This window comes from Salminus brasiliensis, chromosome 17 (assembly GCF_030463535.1).
Source record: "Salminus brasiliensis chromosome 17, fSalBra1.hap2, whole genome shotgun sequence".
Lineage (NCBI taxonomy): Eukaryota > Metazoa > Chordata > Actinopteri > Characiformes > Bryconidae > Salminus > Salminus brasiliensis.
Genome location: NC_132894.1, coordinates 12,233,119 through 12,260,609, shown reverse-complemented (window position 1 = coordinate 12,260,609; position 27,491 = coordinate 12,233,119). Strand labels below are relative to the sequence as shown.

Genomic DNA, 27,491 nt, shown 5'->3' with positions numbered 1-27,491 from the left:
TCACAGACTGAGGCACATTCACATGTAGATGTTCCGAGCACTGTGATGTATCAGGTTGAAAACGAAAAGCCTGACTCTGCTGAGCTGTGCTGTGTGCTCATGATGCAGCTTCTTCTGACACAATCGGGTGGTCCTCAAAGAAGCTAGTGATGAAAATTGGTTACTAACTTAAGGTGCTCCACTGTTTTAATAACCAGGTACCATACGCCTGGTTCTTGTGAGCATTGTAAAGTCTTCAGTAAGTAAAATCTGTCGCTTATTTAAAGGTGCCATAGAACATTCTGCTTGCCGTCAGCAGCCGGAGTCAGAGAGAGCACCTGGCCTTGGCCTTGCTCTCTCAGGTGTGGATTGATGGCACTTTGTCTCCACATCTCTCCTAGTGTGATGTTGGTTAGCACAGACGTCTGTTGGGTTTATGTGTGTTGGAGGAGACATGTCCTGGTCTTCATCCTCCTAGTGGGGGGTGGGTTCACATAAACAGGGATTGGGTATTTGTCCAAAATTGGGTAGAAAATGGGGTAAAATTAGGAATATATTATTAAAGGTGGCATAGAATGCATGTGACATGTGACTTAACAGGGTTGTAAAATTGTCAAATTAATCTGAGCATGTTTCACTTGCTAACTTATTATTTTGTTTAAAATGAAAGATGCTGAGTACTGCTTTGATTGATTGGCTGGTTTACACCACCACCTCGGCCCACAGCTGCACAGCATGCCATAACTTAGCTCAACATTGTAATCAGTTTTTGTAATTATTTTCAAGTTCTACCAGATAGTGTTGCTGTCCTCTTGTTGTCCTCTTGGTGCAAGGTGTGGTTCAAGAGATTGTAGCGGGTCGGCTGGGTTACCTTTTAGTCTAGCATCCTCTCAACAGCCATTTGCCGCTATCTCTACGACACACATTCAATGTATTGAAAAAGGTATTGAATCGAGACACACCTGTATTTACTGAATGAAATTCAGCATTTTGTGACTCGTTACACATCTAGCAGATTGGCGATTGGAGCGCCTTTTAATTTAGTTTTGGCCCTGTTTGGCCCTATGGGTAAATTGCCTGTGGTTTGATATCTCACACCAGCAGCCACAGTCCACCTCTTTGAAGCATAATGGTAGAGGTTTCCATGGTCCATCTTTCTAATGCAAAGGAGGTATATGACCTTTGAGTTTTGGACCACTGCTTCCATAAATGTGCTTGCACCAAGGTCACTCTGCAGTGTTGAGCCTGCGGGCATATGCAGTCTTCAATAGGCGTATAAATCAGTGGGATGGAGGGTCTGTTAGTGGATGCCCCTGGGCTATGCTGCTATGCAATTGCAGTGAAGGGTGGTCAGCAGTGGTCGTGTTACCCAGAAGCTCTAGGAAGTTGCAACACATCATTATTAAATGGGGCACTGTGGATACTGTGTGTGTGTGTGTGTGTGTGTGTGTGTGTGTGTGTGTGTGTGTGTGAACCGACAATCAATACATGAAAGATACTCATTGAAACAAACTATATTTCTCTATGGACAACAAGCAAGTATGCTGACAGTCATATGATGTGTTCGCTTCTATACATAGTGGTAATTGCTTGGTATGCATGTCATGTGATATGATAACGACCACTGGCCCATTCGTCTTAGCTCTAGGGAACCAACATCCATGGTATACATAGATACAAAGTATGCAGTGACCAATAAATGGCTGATGTAAACCATGTAAATACATGCCATTTCTCCCCTTATAGTGTAAACCGGGCAGTCGTACTCACCAATCTGAAGGCTGATGTGGTTTGTCCAGAACCGCAGGCATCTTCAACAAAACCATGCACCCCCCCTCTTTTGTTCATTCATTCATCCAGTCGGCCATGCTAGCATTCCATGTGTGTCCATAGCCCGGATGCACATCCTGCACTAAAGTAATTAACAAGCTTTTGTTTTTAAAATAATTGAGTAAAAATGAACAGGTCCATAATACCACCTCCTATATGTTGTTGCTGTCACTTAAATAAGCTTATCTCTGTGTTTCCTTTTTTCAATTATTTTGCATAATTTAAGAACTCCAGTCACCCCTTAGGTTGTATCAACATTGTGTAATGAACGGACTACAGAAACAGTCCAAAATTTCTATATAATAATTTTGTATCATTTTGGATCTCCAAGGGATTGTTCCAACAGCAATGATTTGTAGAGCCTATTTCACTCATTTCTCTCCCACTTGTGCTATAATGCATTGTGCTTCTGTGCTGTAGCAGGTTGGGAGTGTTAGACTGCTGTGCCTGAGTGTTTAATGTTTTTACCATTTCAATCACATCAGTATCAGCAGATACTTACTGAGGATATTTTATGATTTGCTATATATAAGAGTAGAGTAGTGCTTTTACTGCATTTGTAACCAGTTTTAATTCAAACTTTGCTGGATGTATTAATGAAACCCTCAATCTTCACCTCAATCACATGTTGAATATTTTACACTTTGTTCTCTGAGACGTGAAGGTAATCCACATGAGTGCATGGTGATCAGGCTGGAGTAAGGTTTATTCTATTATGTCGGTTTACGATGTTATTAAAGAACGGCTCATTAGACTGATGGCACTTAGCTCACTGAATGGCACTGCTGGGATGTGGAGTGGAGGGAAATATAAGCAGAGCATCTAAATGATCTCAGAATGACACAAGGACTCCCATCTAACTGAACCGCTTTTCACAAGGCAGTACATTAATCATAATATTGCTGAACAAACAATATTTGAAATTGTATTGAAATATATGCAGCTGCTCCCACTCTAGATTTGCCAGAGAGCATCCACATGTTTCCTACCTCTTCTTTCTCCGCCTGACCCCTGATATGAGCAGATGTCCAGTGATAATGCAAGTTCATGTGACAAGTTGTCTAACACATGACAACTAAACATCCCATTAAATAACCCTGGTTAGTTTTATTGGAAACACTTGTAACCAAAACTGTCACTCCTTCTTTCACCAGATGTTTTCTTCCCAATTTAGTCCTCCCCAATTTCACCAAGGACCTTTAAAACACTACCAGTGTTGTGCATGTGCTTCATCTGTGTCACACAAAATCAGCCAACCTTAGTGGACATCTACTCAGGCTTGGAGGTAAACACTAACTAGCAGACCCATCAGACAAACCCACACTAGCTGGCATTGCTCCATTCCACCGCATCGGTCACTGGGAGAGCCAGGTTATGCACTCTGGGATTCCTACCCCCACCGATGGCTCACAGACATCTTCAAAGATTGAAGCGGCAATCATCCAATGACAAGGTCTTCACTCCTTTTATCATTTTTATATGAGCATTTTTCAACCTCTCTTTTGTCTTTATACTACAATGTACAGGTTTGTTTTGTTACTGTGCCATTAAGAGTAATGGAAATAATAATAAATACATGTTTATTTGTTGTTGGAATGCTTCACTTTACATTCATCCCACCATGCTTCTGAATACCCAATGTTTACCGTATGTCAGAAAAGGCTAGTTGACTGTGGAAAACACACTAAGCATCTCTGGTGCTTAGCAAATCTCAGGGCAGCAGTACAGAATATACTCATACTGGCACAGGGTGTGTTTCAGGACCTTCACTTCATACACTCCCAAAATGAAAGTGAAACTGGCTGAACACACAAGCGTTCACTGAATGCTGTGGCTTCATCATGTTTTTAACTCCTTCATAGAGGCACACAAAATTATTAGTAGCATTCCCTATAGCATCCACTGGAGAATCAGCAGCCTATGCTGCTATATGCATGAGTGTAAAGGAATCGTAAAGGAATATAGTATATTAGACCCCTAAATAACCGAACCTCACTCTAAATTGCCGCATGTTATTTAAAAAGTGTGTCAAAGTGTGTATAAGTGGAAAAGGCTGTTTCACCATTGGTTTTATTATTCCAGTGTTGCCAGTGCATACTAAGGAAATTAGCGTGGGGGGGGGGCGGTGGGTTTGTGTACTTGCAGCATTGTTGATGTTAAGGCTGTTTTAAGAGCTGCTACAGTTTGGGGTGCTTGTAAAACTCAAGCGAAAACATCCAAGGCTCTCAGTTGGCTTCCAGTTTGTGCTGTGATCTGTGGTTTTACTCAGAACCCTCTTTCAGGTTTTTTACTCTGGGCAATTAACACAGGCTGGATATAGGCCATATTAAAACCTTCATTCTTTGTGTGTGTGTTACCAACCAAGCAGTTTATTACAGTTGTACACCTACTCATTCGTGCAATGATCTAATCACAGCTTACCCATTATTTTTTTTAACCCTTTCGCAAGTATGGTGCCACGCGTGGGATCCAAGCTCTCGGCTTCGAACATGACACAACAGTCATCTTTAATTCTACTGAATTCATCTGCAAATAAGTCTTCCCACAACATACATTGTGTCCCAAAAATGCAGCTCCACCATTAAAGGACAAATGCAACAGATCAGCAGCAGAGCTAAGGTTGGGCGATATGGTAAAAGTACTATATCACAATATGTAAAGACATTATTATGATACGCAATATTTGTCACGGTACATGTAACCACAGACAAAATGCATCATTAGTGACAGATTCTTAAAACCTACTATTCAGATACTCTCCTGTAATGAACACAGTGATTCTTATTCAACATCTGCTGCACATCTAATTAAACCGGTCTAATTACACTGTAATGAAACCTGCATTCTTTTAGCACTAGCAGTATCCTTTATATGCTTAGAAAAGTATAATGTGCATCACGATAACAAAAAGTATCACAATACAATGAAATATCGTTAGATTGCCCAGCTCTGAGCAGAGTTCTTACTTGTGAAAGGGTGACGGCTACTTCAGTATTAGTATAGTGTTCCTTATAAGGTGAGTGTCATTTTTTTTGTCATAGAATCTTTAAACATTCCATTAATGAACCATTTCATGGATTATTAGCAGAGTTCTGTCTGCTACCATAATGCTAATGGACATGTAACGCTCTGTTTAGTATCACTTATATAATTTTGGTATTTATGGTGTGTGAGAGATGCATGTAATGTTCTGTGAGTATTTTTTTCTGTCAAACCAGCATGAATCATATTAATCTTCTGAATATTGTCAAGTGCAAGCATGTCTTTACATATGTCAGGGCTGTGTTTCATATATATAGGTGTGTTCATTAGCCTGCAAAATATCTTTGTTGCTCGTTTCCAAAAAGTCAGGACACTAATTGAGAAGGATCCTAACCACTGACCGCTGTCCAGCTCGATTGCAGAGAAACTGGAAACGTTCCACCAAGGCTCGTCTCTGCAAAACTATTGCCGCCACTGCTTCAGAATTCCCAGAGGGCTTTTCATGTGAAACAAAAGATACAGGAAGTGGAGATCTGTGATAGGGCCCAACCAAGTCTATGCACCCAACAAGAGGGAGGGGGAAATAAGAAAGACAGAGAGGAGAGAAGCACTGTTGCGCACTGTATGTGCCACACTGTGCCACTCCCGTATCACACGTCGGTCCATGCAGGCACTTTTCAATTGCTCAGAGTCATGTTGAGACCAGAGAAAGCTACAGTAGACCATGTGTGAGTTAAAATTCACACAGAGAAAGGCATACAGTCTTTTTTTAACAATTAAATGCAAAGGCCCTGTACCGTTTGTATCTTTCAGCTTGTAAAAATACAGCTCACAGTGGGGGTAAAGATGGCATATGTTCAAATGGATCTGGGTCTTGAATCTTCGAGGAAACGCTGGCTTATTTATTTCATGATCAGTGCAGCCCTTAATCACATGACTGGTTGACTTGTATGTAGGGGCCAGGGTGAAACACCCCCATGACTTCAACATGAGTGGATGGAGCTGATCTGCCGGCTGAATAGACGAATACATATCCTGTGAATTAATTCATTCATTTATGGGTTTTTGGGACCCATATGTGGACTACATAGACTATGGAGGCAATGGTATTTGTGTCCTTAAAGTGTGGAAAATAATGTTTACATTGGTTATCAAATCTATTCTATATTTAAGAAAGTGAGAGGTTTTGAGATATTTGATGAATTGAGATATGGGCTCTTCTAACGGATCTCAGCAGTGCCAATTTTTCCTGAAGACGGAATTAGGTACAGCCTCTCGCTCAGCTTAGAGAAAGCATCATGAGCTTTTCAAAGCCGTTCTTTGTCACTTGTTCTTCGCCTCCTCCTCCAGCCCTCTCCGCACTCTTCGTCATCCTTGCTCGGACCAGCTGTCTCGCTGAAATCTTCTGAAAGGCATGAAATGATCTAACTGAGAAAGCAGGCAAGGAGTGAGGAGGCAATGTTCAGGTTGGCGGGCCAGCAAGAAGTGCTTCTCAGCTGAGTGGAAAAACATCTGTTATAGCTCAATTGCGTGTCTGATATGATTCCTAAAGGCAAGAGAAATGCCTCGGATTCCTGCTTTTCCAGAGGCTGCTTTTGGACAGGAGAGCAAAAAGCATCGATAGAAGCTTAATTGATGGAAGATGTGATTAGTTTCAGAAATGCGCTTGGAAACCTTAAAAGCACTTGAGGAGAAGGTTCTGTTGTTGCATGTTTCTCTGCGCTGCCGCCAGCGGGACACGTTGGCCTGTTATGCTTGTGAAGTGATATGAATTAGCTGGCCTGTCCTTTTAAAGTAGCGGAGAATCAGAAGTCAAACTAAGATCGTCACCCTCAGAAAAGAAAAAAGGATGAGCTGATGGTAAAACTCTCACAAGCAAATATTTGAACTTGTGATCATGAAGTCGATAGTACACTCACACAAGTCTGCTGCCTGTGATATTTCATTATTCCTCTGTGAGTACTTGCAGGAACAGCTTAGCAAGGTTTTTTACAGATTGAGACTAGGGATATGCACAAGTACTCTGCTAGATAGCTAGCTAACTGTTTGAGATGTGAGTAACAGCTAATATAGAGTAACTGCTCTCTCTACTAACATTGTCTACATTCAGAAACACTAGTAATATGTGTCTCGGACTAACTAGCAGGTTAGCACATCATCTGTTGATACGGAATTAGACGAATTAGACACTGCATTGCTGAGAATAACCCACTATCCAAATAATACCTGCTCTGTGGTGGTCCTGTGTGGTCCCGACCATGGAAGAACAGGGTGAAAGGAGGCTAATGAAGTATGCAGAGAAACAGATGGGCAACAGTCTGTTATTATAGAACTACAAAGTGCTCTTATATAGGAAGTGGAGCTGATATAATGGCCCAAGTTCATTCCAAACCAGTGGGGCCATAATATTCAGATATGACCGTGTACATTAGGTTAATACTCTCTAAAATGAATGATCATCTGGAATGATGGTCATAATGATGATGATCTGTGGATGGATTCAGTACCTGTTCATTGTGGAACTTCTTGTATGTGGTGTAACACAATTCTTTGGTGTGTTGGGTGTGTTGGTCTGATTGACGCAGACTGATGGATGACTTCACTTAAATGTGTTTAAAATCTTTGGACACATTTTATTACGAATTGAAAATTTGAAATTCGGAAACTTCAGAAAATGTACTCTGTGGCATGTGTAGAGTTGAGACTCTTGTGCTGTGGTGGTGTATTGACCTGATGACCAAACTAGTCCTGAGACCCTGCCATTGTTTGTGCTAATTTAGCATGTGACTTTGGGGAGTTTGCATCTGAATGCTGTGCTGAATTTGACATTCAGCTAAGTCTGAGTCTCTTAGGCCATAAAAAGCCATAAAGCTCTTTCTGCATTCAGTCCGAGTCTGTAGGCTCTTCCTCTGGAACATACCAGTGCCCCTTTCCAAGACACAGCGTATTTCATAGGCTGCCTTATCCAAGGACACTGGAAGCAAACTAGTATCTTCTTAGACTCTCTGTGTGGTGTATTGTCTTAAAAACGATAATCCTGGTACATGGTGTACAGATCCGAAAGGAGGCAGTTTGAGAGCTATTTGCTATTTGTTACTCCACTATTTCCCTCACAATACTGATATCATGTACTTTTATGCCATATGCCAGATGCCCTTATGCAGACCAAGCAATGTAATCATGTTCCACAGCTATGAGAATATTGGAGTCTTGTCAAAGGACTCTTACAGTTGTAGCATTGTGTGCTTGCCCAGGTGAGTAGTCTACTATCGGGATGGCAGTGGTGTTACCCACTATGCTATTCCACATTGCAGATGACTGTAAATGAACCTTTTAAGCAGTCACTGAATGTCTTATTTTGGTGCTTTGAGCATCGTGATTAACCACAGATGGTAGTCATCTGGGCGATATGGCCTTGAATCAATATCATGAATATCAATATTCAATCAATATTCTACCTCAATTACAGTTAATGAACGATTATATAAGCTGCTCGAGTTGCTCAGTTGGCTCGGTGCTGGAGTTCTCCTCAGTGTTGCTTCCATGTCGCAATGTGACTACACACATTTTTTTTAAGGGGACAGAACATGAACACAAACAGTGGGGAAAGTACTAACGTCAATTAGAGGTTCTAAAAATCAGTTTTTAATAATTATCAATTAAGTCCTATTTTCTGGGTGTTTGGATGAATCAAGATATTGAATCAAAAATCATGCGAGTCAGTGTTCAATCATGTCACATCAAGACTTCACCTATGCTCAAGTTGTGACACACCTCATTCTAACGCTCACTCTCACACTCAGTCATGTTTAGCTGGCTGATGATGCTCCACTGGGAAGCATTTTTTTTTTCTTTTTTTTCTTTTTTTTTTTCTCTCTGATATCCCATCTAAAGGTGGACGTATTTGTCAAATGTCAAAATGTGTCCTCCGCATTTAACCCATCTGTGGTAGTGAGCACACACTAGTGGACTAGGGGCAGTGAGTACACACACACCCAGAGTGGTGGGCAGCCAACTCCAGCGCCCGGGGAGCAGAGAGGGTAAAGGGCCTTGCTCAAGGGCCCAACAGCGGCAGCTTGCCAAGCCCGGGAATCAAACCCACAACCCTGTTATCGATAGCCCAGTGCTCTAACCGCTGAGCCACCACTGCCTCTTTAGCATTTTCTACTGATATCGGCCTGATAGCGAGACCCATCAGTACCGATATATCTTCTTTAACTGAGTGATTTTTACTATCCTATATAAACAATAAATTATTTTGTCGCTGTCAAACATGCTTGTCTCTATTATTATTGAAAGCAGTAACTGTTCTTAAGTTTCTATTAGTCCATTTATATTTCATAATGAATGGACTAATAAAATGCTCCATTGGAATTTTAAGTTGCTTTACATGAACTTCCATTAAAAGTATTTTGCCTTCTCCTGTAAAGTTACCATTTTTAACAGTGACCATTTGTCTACTACAAATTTCCGGCAATGATTCACCTACAAATTCTTATTTCCACTTAACAGTGAGCAGAGTGCACTTCAGAAATATCCCTGTAGGCCTAAATTCTAAAGTTTACATTTGGACAGACCAAGGCAGACAGTTGCACTGCTGCTGTCCACCACTGAAGCATGTAGGCTATAGTGGTGCCAGAGTGACCTGTCTGTGCCTGAAGACCAGACTAGCCCTGAGACCCTGTCATTGTTCCTCTTAGCTCTGTCTAATACACATGTGACAGGCGAGGGAATTAGCGTTCGGACGCTGCGAGACATATGATCTTCATTTCCTGGATGATCCCGGGTCTGCAGCTGTCCGTCTCTCAGAAGAGCAGAATCTGGCCAAGATGCTGACTGCGCCAGAGGCCGACGCGACGTTGCGTAATGTTGAGTGCGACGACGCTGACCCACTAACCCTGAACGTGTCCCTGCAGAAAATGAGCTGCGCCGCGTCCCTCGTTTGCTCTGTGAGTTGGGAGTGTGTTCGTGTTTGTAAGAGGGCTGCTGTTTTTGCTGTGGCAGCCGAGTGCATTATCGAGCTGGCGGGCCGAGCTCTGCAGCATTTTTGTGCTGCATCCTGTCATGTCATCCCGGGAGCGAAAAGTGCTGAGTGGGCGTACCTGATCTGGCCAGCCTGTGTGTGTTCTGCAGCAGCCAGGCGCGGCTTAGCATGACGCTGATCGTTAGCACCTGATTACGCAGAAGACTGGGAGCGCTGGGGTTGGTGTTAATGAAGGGTTTTCAGTTTTCAGATTTGTGTTCAGATTACTTCGCCTCTATGCCGATTTCAAAAGCCTTATCAAATAAGATAAGGCTAGGTAATACAACATGTAAAATACTGGCATCCACTGATATTGCCGTTCACTTTTCATTTTTAAATATATTTTAGTGATAAACATTCACCAAACCAGTTATTAGGCTGAACATTGCTCTCAAAACCACTTCAGTTTTTTGAGCCTGGGCTTTGCGACATGGTGCGCGATCATGCTGGAAGTAGCCATTAGAGTTACCATTAAGTTACACCAACACAACCAGCCTGGGCTGTTGACACAAAGCAGGTTGGGTCCATGGGTTCATGCTGTTGGAGCCAACTTCTGACCTGACCATCTGTGTGCTTCTGCAGAAATCAAGATTTATTAGACCAGGCTACGTTTATCCAGCCTTCAGCTGTCCAGTGTTGGTGAGCCTGTGCCCACTGCAGCCTCAGCTTTCTGTTCTTGACTGACAAAAGTGGACCTTGACCTAGGGTTCTGCTGATGTAGCCCATTTGCCTTAAGGTTCAACGTGTTGTGCACTCTAAGCTGCTTCTCAGCTTCACAGAGAGGTTAGCGGCTTCACAGCACTGGAGTTAGCGGTAGCCTTTCTGTCGGCTCCGACCTGTCTGTTGAACTCTCATCAACCAGGTGATTTCTTCCACAGAACTGCCTTTCAGTGCCCTTTACCTTATTGCACCATTCTGAGTAAAGGCAGTAATGAGAGGGTGTACAGGACATCGTAATAAAGTTCTTAACTAATGTTTTTGATAGACCATGGACATCATACACATAGACTAAGAGTCATAGTGGTGTAATATTTAGTTTTCTAGTGCCTTTTACTTCTTATTTATAGAGTGCATATCAATATTGGTGGCTAACTGTATTGGAATGAGATCAGTGGAAAGATATTAGACATTAGAGGGAAAAAAGAACGACTTCCAGTCCTATAACAAATCTATCCTGATAATGGCTTGTTTTAAAGGCGAGTAGCTTAGAATATTTTGGGCTGGTATTGGCGGATGGTTTCTAGTGGAGCTAGGCCATTTGAACTGAAATCAGTATCATGATTAATTACACATTTTACCTTGATTATGATTAATGAACGATTATTTTAATGAAAGACAGACAGCATTTTATTTGCTCAGGTTGCTCAGTTGGCCCAATGTTTGAGTTCTCCGCCATGTTGCTTGGATGGGGTGGAGTCTTTATGACTACACACACGGTAGTATGTATTTAAGGGCACAGTACAAGAACACACACTGGGGAAAGTATTAACAGAATTAAGTCTAATATAAGTTTTGCAAGTTGATTTCGATTCATTTTCAATTCGTTGCCCTAATTTTTGCTTTAGGAAAAGAAAAAGTGGTATTGAGCCATCTCCAGTGTTATCCAGGACAAGGGCGTGCCTAGACTGTTCAGAGACCCAGGGCTCAGCCCCAGATGAGATACTGCCCTATAAATGTGCATGAAACTGGTATCAAAATGAAAGCAGACCTTCCAGTGAGAGACTTTAGTCTTTTACAAACAGAAACAGATACATAAACTACTGCTGTTTTGCACAAATTAATACAAATGAATATAATCATTACTACTACTTTATTCAAACCTAAATCTATATATAGTGAGCTAAGATTTCAAGGCATTCCCAGTAATCAATCTTTTTTTGCAACATTCACTGAATGCTGGTTTTACTGAGGCGGTTATTTTACTCGATTCTGCTGCTTTTTAAATGATTATTATTCTTCTTATTATTATTATTATTACTATGATGCTATAGGGCCCAGTGATTCCAAGAACCATGTTTATAACAGATCTTTGAGTTTGTAGAACCTTTAAATTGGTGAAGAGCTAGAATATCAAGTAAAGGTTTCTCAAACGTTCCTAACACTAATATATTCCTATTACAAACATGGTTCTTTATTGAACAAAATGTGGCCTCGCTCAAAGAACCCTCTGAAGTACCTTATTACCTACACTTTATTATTGATCTATGCAAGTGTTAAGTGAGTTTCCTGGTTAGGGTAAACTGAATTGGATGCTAATGTTAGCTTAGCATAAACACTTCAGAAGATTGCCAATTCCCAATTTCGTTGCTAGACTGAAGTGCATGTGCATAGATTTATATTGTACTTATGAAGAACACTGTGCATTGAATAGCTATAGCTTGTCTAGATATGTAGGTAGGATTTGAGGATGCAATTGAAGAGATGGGTTTAAGGGATTGGTTTATGGGATTAAGCACAGTATGCTTAATTATATTGTATTTCTATTGTATTTCTATTGTATTACAGTGACTGTTCTGTAATACTTGGGGTGGGGGTTGTTAAATTATGATCTAGGAAGACAATTTTCCAATACATTTTTTTTGCAAATGTATAAGGATTAACTATAATAATAACTGACTCAATAATAATATTATGAGTCAGTTTCAGTTCCATAACTTCCAATTAACTGTGTATTAAAAATGCATTTTCAAACCTATCAAATTCTGTTTAAATGACTGTACTTGATCTGGAAACAAAGGTTTGTAGTATTCAAGTATACCAAGTTATTAAATAAATTAAATGAAGATACGTAAGCTATGTAGTTATGAGCGTGAGGAGCTGAAATATGGACACACACATGGGAACCTTGGAGTTTAGGGGGTTAAACAAAGTGCTATAAGTAGCATACAGTATGTACAATCAGGGACCTCAGAGGGTTAAATTAAGACAGGACCTTGATTTGGCTTTAGCAGGAAGACTACAGCATTCCGAGAATAGCGCTGTAGTGCTATATTCTTCACCACGCTCATTCACCTCTGCCTCCTGTTTGTACAAGTGGTGTGTGTTATGTAGAGGGATGTTGGAAGCGTGTGTGCGTGTGTGTGGAGGGGGTGGGGGGTCTGGGGGGCGTTTGGATGGGAAACACATGGCGGCCTGCAGGGTGTCAGGGAGTGGGGCAGGGCAGGGGCAAAATCCACGCATTCCTCTTCTCCCTCGTGGCCAAGCTCCTCATTTTTCAAACGCTCTGACCCTCTGTCCCTCCGAGTGGGGCAGGAGTCCAGGGGCTCAGACAGCCTGTCTGGAGTCTTTTTAGGAAACGTATGACGGCCCCTTACCGAGAAGTGGGAGAGTTGGTGCACGCATCTGTCGTTTGTTGTTGACACAGGCTACAGATCTGAGATCGGTTTGCAGTGATTCCCAGTCTAGGTCTTGGAGAGTGCTTTACACCAGTCTATAATACACCTGATATAACTTTATACAGTACTGTACAAGTATGTATCTCAGCAGTGAGTGTGTTATTGCCTGTAGAAATGCTGTATAACTTTAGAATAAATACAAATAAGCATAACGTCAGTGGTCAGAATGTGCTGTTGGTCAGTATGTTGGTTAGAAGAACACAGGTTTGGCAGCTGTGACGTCTCTGTGATCTCCAGGCACTGTGTGGATTCGTTCACTTCCACCATAAGCTCACCTGATTGACTTTAGTGTAGGATTGCTTAGATGAGTGGTTCTCAAATGTTTGGCAGCACTGGACTCTCTTTTAGACTCATACACACACATAGACACACACATGCATGCATGGCGAATGTAATGGGGTCTTGGCCAAGGACTACTACTGGTGTAGTTTGGAGGCCTTGCCTGGCCAGGGATTAAACCACCGGATAGGTGGTGAAGCTACGCTACTCCAACTGCAGTTGTGTGTACCAGTAATTTCAAATAAAGAGCAAAGCCCCACCTGTTAGAGCACAAGCCTTGCCTTTTGCCATCCTGATGGGGAAGTATCTGTGCAGCTTGGGCCACACTACAGGTTTTCTTACATTTTTACAGATCTTGAAAATGTGTATCCATACACAATACCTGTTTCCACCCATTTATTTGGCCTTATCCCTAAGTCATCACAGCCCCCACACTACACGATTTGAATAGAATACTAGAAACTGTCCGATTACACTTCCGAACCAGAGAGAGGACCAGAAGAACAGTTCTGTCTGCCAGGACCTTCACTCTTGCAGAATTATGGCCTTGGCTCCCCTTTCAGTTCAGTTCACCATTCAGCTCTGTTCTCATTGGTTAATGGACATGGGTTTCAAATGAAACCAGCGAACTATATAAGATTAAGTTGGCCACGACTGAACTGTTAGCTAGGGAAGGTAAATATTGGCGTATGCAAACCCCACACCACAGGATAGTCTGAGAAAATAAGAATGTAAAACCTGCCCGGAAATCCCATATTGTGGTTGCTCACTGAGGATCCACTAGCCTATATGGACCTGTTTGAGGGTGGGACATGTATACATCATTTAACAAGCCCTTCTTGAGCTGACCAGGATGAGGATGAGGACGCTGTCCTCATGGTTAAACAGGCTACCAGTTCCATAATCCGGTCTTAACTATCTCTACTGTAGGCGCGGCTAGTGGAAGGAGCTTCTTTTAGGAACACTGTCGTTTCTATGAAACATTCTTTAATTCCTGTTGAAGTCCAACAGCATGAAGCCAAAGTTGAGCTAACCCAAGTGCACAATCATGCAGCGTAGCGGGGCCTCTGTGCTGTTGTGGTTGGCCTACAATGAGAATTGCTCAAATGCTGTGAGGAATATTGCAGGAGACTGAGCATTGCTTGCTTAACCAAAGACCCTATGATTGAGTTCTCGTGAGACTCCACCAAATTACCTTTGGTCTAGATCTATGTTTCTCTTCTCTCTGTTTAATAGAATGTGGCTGCAATCCTAAAGGGCCTCCACGCAGTTTCCCAGCCCTTTCTGCTTCTGGGGATTTGGATGTAGCAGCTAAGAGTCAGTATTAACCATTTAACAGTAACACAAAGAAATATCCTCATTTTGCAGACCCATTCCAGAAGAGAATCTGCAAGTCAACCAGCCGGTCGACTTGCCCACTTAGGGTAATTCTAGGCATGAACTAACAAGTATTACAGAACAGTCACTGTTAAACTATTAATACAAAAGTACTATATTTACTGTGCTAAATAAAACATGGACACATATGCCCATCCCTTCGATTACAGCCTCACATACATGTTGTATTTGTAGTAAGATGTAATGTTTATAGCTACCTACCTGTCTAGATAGCTGTAGCTGTAGCTATTCAGTGCATCGGTGTTCTTCACTGAGGTTCAGCTATAATGGCTGTGGCAGGATAATGAGTACTATCAGCTCATATCTCATTTTGTAAAGGGTTAAAGCTTTAAATAATACAGCAAGCGTATTGATTATATTATCTTGTGTCAGTGTTTTTGCTGAGCTTACATTAGCCTCCAATTCTGTTTACCCTGTTTACCCAACTCAACTGAGCGGTCACACACACATAAAGAGATGCATTTTATTGTCACATTTCTTCCATTTAAAATACAATAATAATAATAATAATAATAAATATTCAATATTCATATTTTTCTTCCTTAACTTTTCATGTAGCAGTAAATGACCTCCTTTTAGGACATTGCCACCCAGTGGATATAATCTGCATTACACACTATTCAAAGAGGGGATTAAGGTCAAACAGCCAGAGATGCCAAAGTTTTGAAGAGTGCAGTGCCTGTTACAAGGTTAAATGTCATCGTGCACAGCCTGTTGTAGAAGTCTCATACAGTGTGAACATTAACATCTGGGCTGTTATCAGAGGACATGGATACCAAGACTGTAAATCTTAACTGATATTTGTTACGCATGCGGCTGAAATTACAGCCAAAAAAGGGTGAGCAGTCTGGGGAGCACTGCAGCAAAGTCCTATTCCACATCTCTGTGCTGAATGAAAACCCTAAGAAAAAGTGCTAATGTCTGGTTTTGGGTGTGTCTTTGTGTGTGTGTGTGTGTGTGTGTGTGTGTGTGTGTGTGTGTTGGTGAGCAAAGTGAAAAAGCTAGAGTGACTTGGAAAGGAACTGAATGCCTCCCTATTCACAGACTCAGTAGCTTATTGAAAATTCACAGAAACTCCGGATGCCGCAGTGAAAACACAGCGGATTGCTTTAGTGAGGGGAACGCAGCTTCCCTCTCACCCCATTGTCTCTCTTAAAGATGTGTCTCACTCATTTTCTCTCTCTCTCTCCCTCTCTGGCAGGATGTCTGAGGCACTGTCACAGCAGGAGAGGCTCCAGGCTATAGCAGTAAGTCAGATCCTCAAACCACATGTTCTCCCAGACCCCCTGTACCCTCTTAGCAAAATCACCAACTTCATCTACCTTCACATTCTTAATTTATGAAAAATCATTTTAATCTCCTCCCCCTCACCACGTATATGATCACCCAGAACATGCTTGATGTTTGGTGTCCCAGATGTTGCTACCGTAGTTTTACACTAGAGCTAGGGTTGTCCTTATATCCAAATTCTGATTTTACTTTAGACCAAGTGACCTAATACCACACAAAACTCGGTCAAAAAAAAATAATCAATGAAGACCAATGAAGTCTCATCTTGGACTACATTGATTTTGGCCGTGACATGGTTGATTCAGGTCCTTTGCTGTTGGGGATGCATGGAGACACTTGCGTCAACAATGGGGTCTCAATGCGTCTCTGACCACCTTCAAATGTGGTTTCAGTAATTATGATGCATCCTCGATATGTGTTGTGTTGGCCACTTTTGAATGGATCACCTAGGATATATGCCAGGTCTAATATACACTGGTCAGCCATACCATTCAACCCCCTTGCCTAATTTTGTGCAGTTCTTTGTGCAGTACCCAAAATCCCGCCAAAACCGCTCTGTCCCATCAAGGCATGGACTCTACAAGACCTCTGAAGATGCCCTGTGGTATCTGGACCCAAGACGTTAGTCGCAGATCCTTTAAGTCCTGTTGTTTTTGAGGTGGAACCTCCCAATAATTGGGCTTGTTTGTCCAGAACATCCTGCATGTTTTTTTTTTTTTTTTAAAGAAAATTGGATGCCAATTTTTGGAAGCTGTACTGGGGCGAGAGAGAGTATGAGAGCGAGAGAGAGCGCACAAGAGAAAGGAAAGAGAAACTGTTAAAAGCTCAAACAAAATCAAAGGAAGCAGACAGGAAGGGAATGTTCATCCAGCTGTTCGGGCAAAGCCTCCTTTCATGCGGTGTGGGAGGAGTAGGCGTCATAATCAACCTTCTTCTATTACTTCTATTACTAACAGGCTTAAATTATTAAACTGTATTATATTATATTATAGTTATAGCACATTTCTTCTGATTGATTGCACACACAGCCCATCAGCAAACAATAGGAAAACTGTTTGATGCCCCCCCTCATCCCCCCCCTTTTAAAGGGATAGTTCGGAGAAAATTTTAATTTATATAATTCATAACTTAACCCAGATGCTATCGATCAGCAAAAAGGAAAAAAAAAACATTTACTATCTGAAACTTGCTTCTTTAGTTTAGAACAGGTGATACTAGTCTAACACTGCTAGCAAACACTGGAGTTAGACTGTCACCGATCTCATCTCCATAAACACACAACCAAACATCATACTATGGTTTTGAACATACTATGTCTTACTGTAGTCTGCAGAGCTGAATAGTTGGGAAGTCCAGTACAGTGGCCGGAAACAGTATAGTGGTGTGTTTCCCTCGTTATTCTCTAAAACAGCATGTAAATGTTTCGCTTGGTCAGTCACACCTCTCGTCACATGACCGCAGCACACCATTTCTTACTTCAAATTCAGAATGTGCCGTTTTCTGACACCAGTGCGGCAGAAGCAATCCTTCTTGGCTTCTTACTGGAATTTTCCATTCCACCTTAAGAAGAAGCTATAGGCGGCACAATGCTGACCTGCAGCGTTATTCTAAGGTGGAATTCCAGCTTAATGCTGTGAGATTTTTTAAGCGCACTGCAAACCTTTTGTGTTGTTAATTTCTTTAAAATGTATATTTTTCTACATTTTATCACAGTCAGATCCAGTCAAGACATAAATCCAAGTCATGAAGTGTCTCATTTTATTAAAATGGGCAAAAAAGGCTATAATAATAATAATAATAATATAGTATTAATAATAAATAAATAAATAAATGTATATAAAGTAGCACAGGATTCTTGAGCAAACCCTGTCTGAACATTCACATTTACATTTATGGCATTTAGCAGACGCTCTTATCCAGAGCGACTTACAAAGTGCTTTGCTATTTACCCAAGAAAAGCCTTAGCTAGTTAGAATAGACTAATAATACAAAAGATACCTCCAAGCTTAGACATTGCTAAACACAATACAATAAGGCGTCCATAGAACTATTCGTCCAAGTACATTTCTTGCCTGTTGATTCTCCACACTGCTCTGCAGATGATGTGCAGCTGACTTGCTTTAGATATCAAACCTATCTTGGCTGATCAACTGCATCGGGGTCAGTGATAAATCATGTTATGTAGATTATTTGTCGAACAGTTCCATTAACTATTGACTGACTATTGCTATGCCTAGAAGGACTATGTAAATAAAATGGAGAAATCATGGCCACTCGCACCTTCTCCCACCCCCAAAATTTGTGCTTTTACTTTTCTCAGAAACGTGAGGTGATTTTTAATCATCCTTGGGCGCTCTGCACAATTCAGCATTGCTTTCAGCTGGATTGATGTTTGTGCCCAGGCCTCTTTTGAGTCGAACAGTAAGTAAACAGAAGCGTGTATGAAGTCACATTCCAACCTCCGCATCCTTCGCCCTGGTGCCAGAGGGGGGACTCCTGCTCCTTTATGTGCTGTGTTTCTCAGGCCCACCCAAACGTGTGTATACACACACAGCCCCACAACCCAGTCATTACTCCGCCTTCCTCAGATTCTGTTCGCAACAGGAAGGAGCTGAAAGGACATAATCCACCCCAGCGATATTAATTTGGCAGCACACACGAATATACAGAAATGAATGTCCAGGTTTTCTTCAGTTTAGAGTGTATGTAATCTGCAGCGGTTCCCAGTTCCACAGTCTAGCGCACTGTCCTCTTAATAATAGTATGAGTAGTAGTAATGAGTTCGATCAGGTGTGCCAGGTTGGGGAAAGCTCAAAATGTGCGTAGTGTGGGGTTCTCAGCACTGGGTTTGGAAACCCATGGATGCACTAACATAGTGGACTGAAGGTAAAATTAATGTGTGTGATTTTTGTATCAGCACCAGTCAGAGGATTCTGCCTGGTTGCTGTGCTTTTTAACAGCGCACAGCCATTAATCTTCACATGATCACCAGTTTTAATCACCGCCTTCAAAGTACACACACACACACACACACACACTTTTTGTGTGATTGTGTTTTGCTTACCACTTTCATAACACACTCCTGTAATGACTTTTTTTTTCTTCTCAGGAGAAGAGAAAGAAACAGACAGAGATTGAGAACAAAAAACGGCAGCTGGAGGACGACCGCAGACAGCTACAGCACCTCAAGGTAAGACATTTATGCAACATGCACTACTACATTTTGAGGAGCAACAAGATGATATGAGAATATGAATGGTTGTAGCTTAATATGTTATATTAACGATATATGAATATTAAGAGCAATATATGAATATTGTAATAATTCCATATGAATCACCCGGGTTACCTTAGCAACTGACTAGCAAATAGCACCACCCTTGCAACTACTAAGCAACTCCACATGAATACCATAGCAGCCATGTGGCAACACAGTAGCAACCACTAAGCAATACCATAACAGCCATATAGTTAGGTGGTGTTGCTAAGTGGTAAACATCTAGCAACCACCTGGTATACCATAGCAACCATCTATCTAGAAAACAAAGCCATATCCTAGTGACCAACTGCCTGGAAGTGGGATTGAAGACGTATTCTGAAGAAAATTCATTTTCTGTGAATGTTAACATCAATATCTTAATATTGTAATAACCCCATATGAACCACCTGAGCTACCAGAGCAACTGACTAACAACCACTTGCAACCACTAAGCAACTCCACATGAACACCATAGCAACCATCTAACTACACCATAGCAACACCTATGCAACTACTAAGCAACTCCACATAAACACCATACCAACCATCTAGCTACACCACAGCAACACCCTTGCAACTACTAAGCAACTCCACAGCAACATCATAGCAACCATCTAGCTACGCCATGGCAGCCACATAGCAACCATATAGCAACTCCCTAGCAACCACGAAGAAACCCACAGTAACCACCAAGCAACACAATTGCAACACCACAGCACCCATCTAGGAACACAGTAGCTACTACTAAGCAACACCATAGCATCTATCTAGTTAGGTGGTGTTGCTAAGTGGTAACCATCTAACAACCACCATTGATTAATGTCATTACATTTCGGATTCATCAGGAAAAGCAAAAGTACAGCTTTTGAATGATGGGAAGCAGCGTTTCTTGATGCACTTTGTCATTTCCATCATAGGAGCTAACATGCCTTCCTTCAGCATGCGGTCGGATGACACCTGACCCTCTATTGCTATACCACTTTCCTGGAGCTGAAGCTGCAGTATTATCTACTAGCCTCACTTGCTTTGCTTTTACTTGTTTATTTATGAGGGCTGCGCTGTTTGCTGGGCCCGCCGTCCTGTGCCAGTAAATAGCCTGCTTTCTTGGCATCATTTCCCCACACGGCAGGGGGAACTAAGGCAAGTCATAAAAGTTTTAGGGTTTAGGAGAAGGGGGGGGCTCTCTGAGCTGGACACAGCAGGGGGGGTCCTTTGGGACGAGAGGGGATTAAGCCACAGTTTTGGGCATCTCAATGTGAAAGTGTTCTAGAGGTGCTAGCCCGGGCCAAGGACACTCATCCATCAGACACAGGAAGAAGAAGAATCTGGATTTTGGGGAGGTGGGGGGAGGGAGCGGTAATAGGACATCCTGTTTTGTGTGAGGGGGGACACTATGCTTCCTGTAGCTAAATAGATGTTGATGTTCCCCAGTTATAGTGTCTCTAGGTTTGGGACATGTTGTTTTTTTTTGTTTGTTTTTTTCCTCTCGCTGTTTCCCTCTCTCTCGTTGTGTTTAAGGCCTTCTTCAGAACATTTGTTACATGTTAAAATGGTCTCAATGTTGTAACCCCTGGACCTTTTTCCGCCTGGTTTGAAACAACAGTTCAATTCGAGTGGAGCAACTGAAATGCCCCAAAACCTGACCACTATCCCTAACATTGCACTCCACCACCAGGGGCATTAATATGGAGTTGCCTTCACTCTTCTGAAAAGGCTTTCAACAAGATCTTGGAGTGTGTTTGTGAGAATTTGTGCCCATTCGGTCCAAAGAGCATTTGTGACCTCATCCGGTGCTGTTGAGCAAGGCCGGAGAAGGCATAGCTCAGAGCTGACTTTCTAATTCATCCAAAAGTTGTTCAGGGGGTTTGAGGTCAAGGCCAGTGGAGTTCCTCCACATGAAACTCACCAAGCCATGTCTTTATGGACCTTACCTTCTGCACACTGACTTTGTTCAGCTTTAGAATTACAGTTACCCTTCACTAGAACATTGGGACACCCAGGGGAAGTTCGTTCCACCACTTTGGTGCCAGGACAGAAAAAAGCCTGGACGCTTGTCTTCTGTGGATTTTAGTGAATGGTAGGTCGAGCCGAGCCGTACTTGAAGCTCGAAGGGCGCTTGGTGCAGATCGGCTTTTGATCATTGCCATCAAGTCTGGAGGGGCTGAATTTTGAAACGTTGAAGACGGCCCGTGCCGCTGCATTTTGGATAAGTTGCAGGGGTCTGATGGTGCGCAGAGGGAGACCAGCCAGAAGAGAGGTGCAGTAGTCAAGTCTCGAAGTGACGAGAGACTGAATAAGCATCTGGGAGGAAGGGCCCTAAAGATTTCTCCAGATAGCAACACCATAGCAGCCGCATAGCAACATAGTAGCAACCGCCTAGAAACCACTAAGCAACACCATCTACAACAACCATCTAGTTAAGTAGCATTGCTAAATGTAGTAAATGTCTAGCAACCACCTGGTATACCATAGCAACCACCTTGTAAGCAAACAAAGTTATATCCTAGTGAGCACGTAGCAACAGCCTCACAACTGTCTAGAAGTGGGAACCATTTAAGATGCACAGCCATTTTGCATTTAAGAATCTATACATCAGGTTTACTCCCTCAGATTTTTGACTACATAGTGTACACTATATGTTCAAATGTTTGTGGACGCCCTTCTAATGAATGCAATCAGCTACTTATTTTTCCTGGTCAGTAAAGACAGTTACTCCAACAAAAGCAGGATGAACTGTTTTTAATACTCTTGGTTTCAGAAGAAACAATGATTAAGCAGGTGTCCCAATACTTATGTCCATAAGTATTTAACATTTTGTGGGCATGAAGATCTTCAAACTAGGAGATTTGAAGCGTTTCATATGATGGACACTAAACAAAATCACCATATTAATTTTCATTTTGTAAAAGAAATGGTAGATTTTTATTCTCTGTGTTTTTAGAGTTACTGATCAAACTTTACTGAGCAGCTCCAGCAAAGGGAGACTTTTGCTGTGTTAGCCAGAGATAAGATCCAAAAACTCTCCATTAGCAGTTTCCATGGAGCTTGGATTCGCAGTCAGCAAAATGCAAAATGAGAGCGTGCGCGCGCGCGCGAGAGAGAGAGGCAGAGCGAGGGGGGAGAGAGAGTTGGTTGAATGCTCAGTGAATGGGGAGTTGTGGGCCTTTTGAGACAGAGGGGCCACTGAGAGTCTTTAACTGTATATAGTTCATCTCTGATATATAGTCATACGATCACAGAACAATACTGATGCCTTTAAAGGCAATGAGGTGCCTCTTTTTATATTTAGCACGGCATCAGCAACCATTCCTATAGTAACGGTAGGCTATATTGCAACTGATATACGGATATGGCTTCACAATTACTCATATTTTATTCTTAGCATCTCGGTTTCTGCATTTAACACACTGTGAAAAGCTGCAATGACAGAACGGCATAAATGGAATAGTGGCATGACTGAACTAGATTGGTGGGAATGCAGCAGTGTCTGATTTAAGAGTGGGGTATGCTCTCCTGAGCCATGCTCGAACCTCAGCCTTCTATGTTTACAGCTCCTGACTTAACTACTCTGCTATAAAGATAATTACAAAGAACACAAACCGTTCTCAGCTTAAAAACTGCTTACTATCCTTTAAAAATGCATGAGACTCTGCGTGTAAAACGTGTGAAGCAGTAAAGCCACAACAACAACAAACCTGTATTACCATAAGGAGTGTAAGGAGTTTTCATTCCAGAATGACGAGACAACTTCAGTGGTCTAACTTTTAATTTTTGTTTAAAGCAACACTATGGAGAATTGGTATTTCTTGCTCCTGGGCTCCCCCTACAGCCGAGAAGTGTTATTCATGCTTTAAGCCAGATTTACACTAATGTGGTACAGTAATATTGGGTTTTTACACTGGTTACGCAGAGTAACACATGCCTCACGAACGTTATCCTCTCTCCTTCTTCAAAGTTACATACTGCAGTTAGCAGCATGCTGAGATACTAAGTCATTATTCAGAGATACTATTTTATTAACATACTATGTCATTTTGAGATACTGTTTTTAAAAAGACAGTCATTCTGAAGAACCAAATCATTATTCTGAGATACTGTCTCATTATTTTTTAGATACTAAGTTATTATTTTTAAATACTACTTCATTATTTTTGAGATACTATTTTATAAACAAACTGTCATTTTGATTTTGAGATATTATTTCATATTCTAAGATACTCATTTTTCGAGATTTTATAAAGAGACTGTGTCATTCTGAGATACCAAGTCATTATTCTTAAATATATATATATCTTTATATATATATATAAAGTATTTATTTCTTTTATTATTATTGCGATAGGAAGTTATTTTGAAATACTACTTACAATATTTTTTAGATAGTATGTTAATAAAGTAGTGTAATTTTGATTGAGATGCTATCTAATTTTCTGAGATACTCAATATTTTAAGATACTATTTCATTATTCTGAGATACTATATACTCAATAATGAACTTGCAGCTGAAATGAATGACTTACCATCTCAAAATAATGACATAGCAGTTGAATGTTTTTGGGCTTCCATTTATTTCTACTAAAAGTACTATCAGTCGTAATATAGAATTGCTATTTCTTGTATGTGTAAAGGCCACTCTTAACCACGCATTTCATGAGAAGAAAGGTGGTGGTGTTTAATTGTTAAATTGTTTTGGACAGAATTGTAATCATATTTCTCATCATCATCATCACAATGTCCAACAGCTTTAGCAAAGATGTCTTTAGGTCCACATCATGCAGCTCTAATATGCAGACTGACAGCTTTCTTTTTAGGGAAAATTTCCCCCATTTTTTATTTTGATTCGAGGCATAATTTTAGTCACTTAAAGGGAAAAATGTGACATTGATTAAACTTTAGCCTGTTTTTACTACAGTGAACCGGATGTTCATAATCTGAAACCAGATCCTGTATGAAAATACACATATTCAAAACAAATATAGTTTATATATAGGAAAGGGTGGAGGTAGGGTTATGGTCAGTGCAGGATGGAGAGCCTGTCCTGCATGTGATGCTTGAACACTCTCAGATAAAGCCTCAAGGATGGAGACAGGCTCCAGGATTAAGGGTTTAGGAAATAAATTAATGTCACGAAACTGAAGTGGAAGTTATTTGAACTTTTGGTTCTACCTTAAATGATGCTTAATAATAATCTGACTGCTGCATCATTTAAGTTGAGCCACTTTCTGCTTGGGAGGGAAACTTTCATACAAGTTTACTTATTACAGTTCTGTATTATTAACATACTGATTTCACAGCCGCGGAGTCCTGTAATCACAGCATACATCAGAAACCTTTTTACACATTCACAGCAGACTGTGGATATACTTCACTACATAGTCACTACTCAGCAGGATGTGTTACTGATGTGCTTTGGCTCTTCTTTTTCCGCTGTTTTGAAACACTGGTTAACGAGCACAGGCTGATTAAAGGAAGGCTGCAGTCCAGGAGTTCATTAGCACAGGATGCTAATAGAGCTAATTGGCCTGCATTGGTGTGATTGGTGGTGTGGGACAGGGTATGGGTCTGTAGACTGAAACACTCTTTGGTCTTGTTTTCAGTCACCAGTCTGTCCAAAGTGAAGCTTTTTTTCTTTTTTTCTCATGGTCAATTTTGCCATTTCAGAACAATGGCAAGGCACCGGATGCATATGGGGGAGCTCATGATGCTTTGTCTTCTATTTTTGAACTCATTGTATCATTGTGGAGGGCGTGTGTGCATGTGTGTGTGTGCATGTGTGTGTGTGCATGTGTGTGTGTGCATGTGTGTGTGTGCATGTGTGTGTGCGCTACATGCTCCCACAGCAGCCCTTATGGGAGTATTAAATGAATTGAAAGGAGTGTTCAGCACAAGAAGCAACCCAGCATAGTCACGGTCTGAGAGATTGAAAAAGAAGATTGGATTCCTGCTCATTTAATGATATACCACAGTATAAAAGACTTTTTTGTTGTTGTTTTACAGTAAAATACAGTAAAATTCCATAGTTGGGGCCTTAACAGTTTTGAGGTCCTGCAAATTTAAAATTCACCCAAATGCTACCTTTAGTATGAGAATAACATGCACGTTAGGGCATCAATAACAAGTGTGTGGAAGCAGGGCTGAGTGAGGAGTGGGTGGGGTAGAAAGGGGCCAATCAGAGATTTTTCTGCTTTGCAAGTCATCAACATCAACATTCCGAAGGTTGCCGCCCACCGCTTTGCAATAATGGGAAAAATCCCCTCTATTTCTTCATCAATTGAGGCGGAGTTCTGGAACTGAATTGTCATCCACTTGGGGGCGCAACAGCCAGGTCTAGAACAGCAATGTGTTTATTAGCATAACATGGCTTTCATTGGACAGATCACTTGTTTGAACAAAATGCTATAAGGAGAATGTCTGTTGGAAATTTTATATAATTAATTAAATTAATAATAAATAAATTAATAATATATATATATATATATATATATTAAACAATATAAAATGTATATATAAAACAAATTATGTACATCTTGCACATTAAATGTGGTCTCTGTTGCCCCATTTTTGTCAGTCAGACTCTGATCTGTTATAGTTGTAATCTCTGATTGTTATAGTTGTAATCTCTGATTGTTATAGTTGTAATCTCATTTTAGTTATGTACAGCTTTTGTTATTATATACAGCAAAGAGTAGGGGCACTGTCATCATTTCATATGTACACTACCATTAACAAAAAATTGGAATCTGTGTTTACATGAAAATGTCACAGCATAAAGAATAAAACTGAAATTTGATTAATATCCAGAATTCTTTATATTTTCTTTATGTAAGATAAGATCTAATAAGGCATAACTTGACAAAAAAAAATATTCAATGTTCTTCAACACTCTTGATACATTGAATAAAACATACTTCTATATACAATACATTTTACATTGTATGTTATGTACACAAAAATCGACAAGTTGAAGTGCTATAGGCTGTTTTCAGGTATAGGTATAGGAGTTTTTAGTTGGAAATTATTTTAAGCATGTTCACCTCTCCAGTCTTGTATGTCACAATAATTTATATCTGGGAATCAGAGAAGTATGGCTAACAAAGCAATATTTTTCCAAGAACAGTCAGCGGAACTGTAGGGCATAAATCTAAGTATTCTGCGTTAGTCACAGAGAAGTGTTACTGGCCTTGTGCAGGGAAGCTGACTGACATCTACAAAATCTTGATCAGGAACAGCTGGGAGAGGCAAGAATGTCCATGGCCTGCAATGCATTGTATGTTATGCCAAGAAGCCTCCTGGGGCTGAACTGTAGCCAAAAACTACAACCCCGCTTGCCTGAGTGGAGTAAGCTATTGTACTTGCGCTGGTTTCTGTTTTCTCTTTTGAGGATTATGTGACAGTTGAAACGTTTGCACCCCCATTTTTTGTTCAGAAAATAACCATATATTGCAAAATTCTGGCCCTCTTTTTCAATGCCATAGTGGCTCTTTGTCATGTATAGTTGCCTTATGTCAACTTGAATTGCACTGTTGATTACAAAACTAGGTTTCTTGGTTGCTTGTGTGTGTATGTAAAAGGGACCCTCTAACAAATCCAGGGGAGTTCCAAGATCCAGATGTGTGTTTCTATGTGTTTGTGTGAGTAACGTTTTACAGGCTTTCAGGTTTTTGAACGAGTACCCAATGAGTTCCTCTCAAAATCACCCGGTTTGCTTCCATATTACAAATTCAGCATAACACAGCATAAACTCCAAAGAGATCCAGTCACATCACTCACTCCCACTTCCTGTAGGGTTAGAAATTACATTGATCATAACCTTAAATCCACATAGGTAGAGCTGGGCAGTATGACAATATTTTATCATATTATGATCAATTTTGTTATCGTTATACACACAATATGCTTTTCAATGCAAATGGAGGATACTGTTAGTGCTTAAAGAACACTGATCAACTGCAGGTTTCATTACAGACAGTGTAATTAGACTGGTTTAATTGGACGAAGAGCAGCAGATGTTGAATATAAAACACTGTATACAGCAGGGGAGAGTATCTGAATAGTA

At 40.9% G+C, this 27,491-nt stretch overlaps 1 protein-coding gene across 3 annotated transcripts in view; it reads left to right on the top strand.

The window, feature by feature from the left end:
* palm1a (paralemmin 1a) overlaps positions 1-27,491 on the top strand; it is a 55,163-nt gene that overhangs the window by 5,419 nt on the left and 22,253 nt on the right. For all 3 annotated transcript variants that reach the window (XM_072660181.1, XM_072660180.1, XM_072660179.1), the window contains exons 2-3: positions 16,088-16,133; positions 19,286-19,366. In XM_072660181.1, the coding sequence (XP_072516282.1) occupies positions 16,089-16,133; positions 19,286-19,366 (126 nt within the window). In that variant the 5' untranslated portion in view covers position 16,088. The remainder of the gene's footprint in view (positions 1-16,087; positions 16,134-19,285; positions 19,367-27,491) is intronic.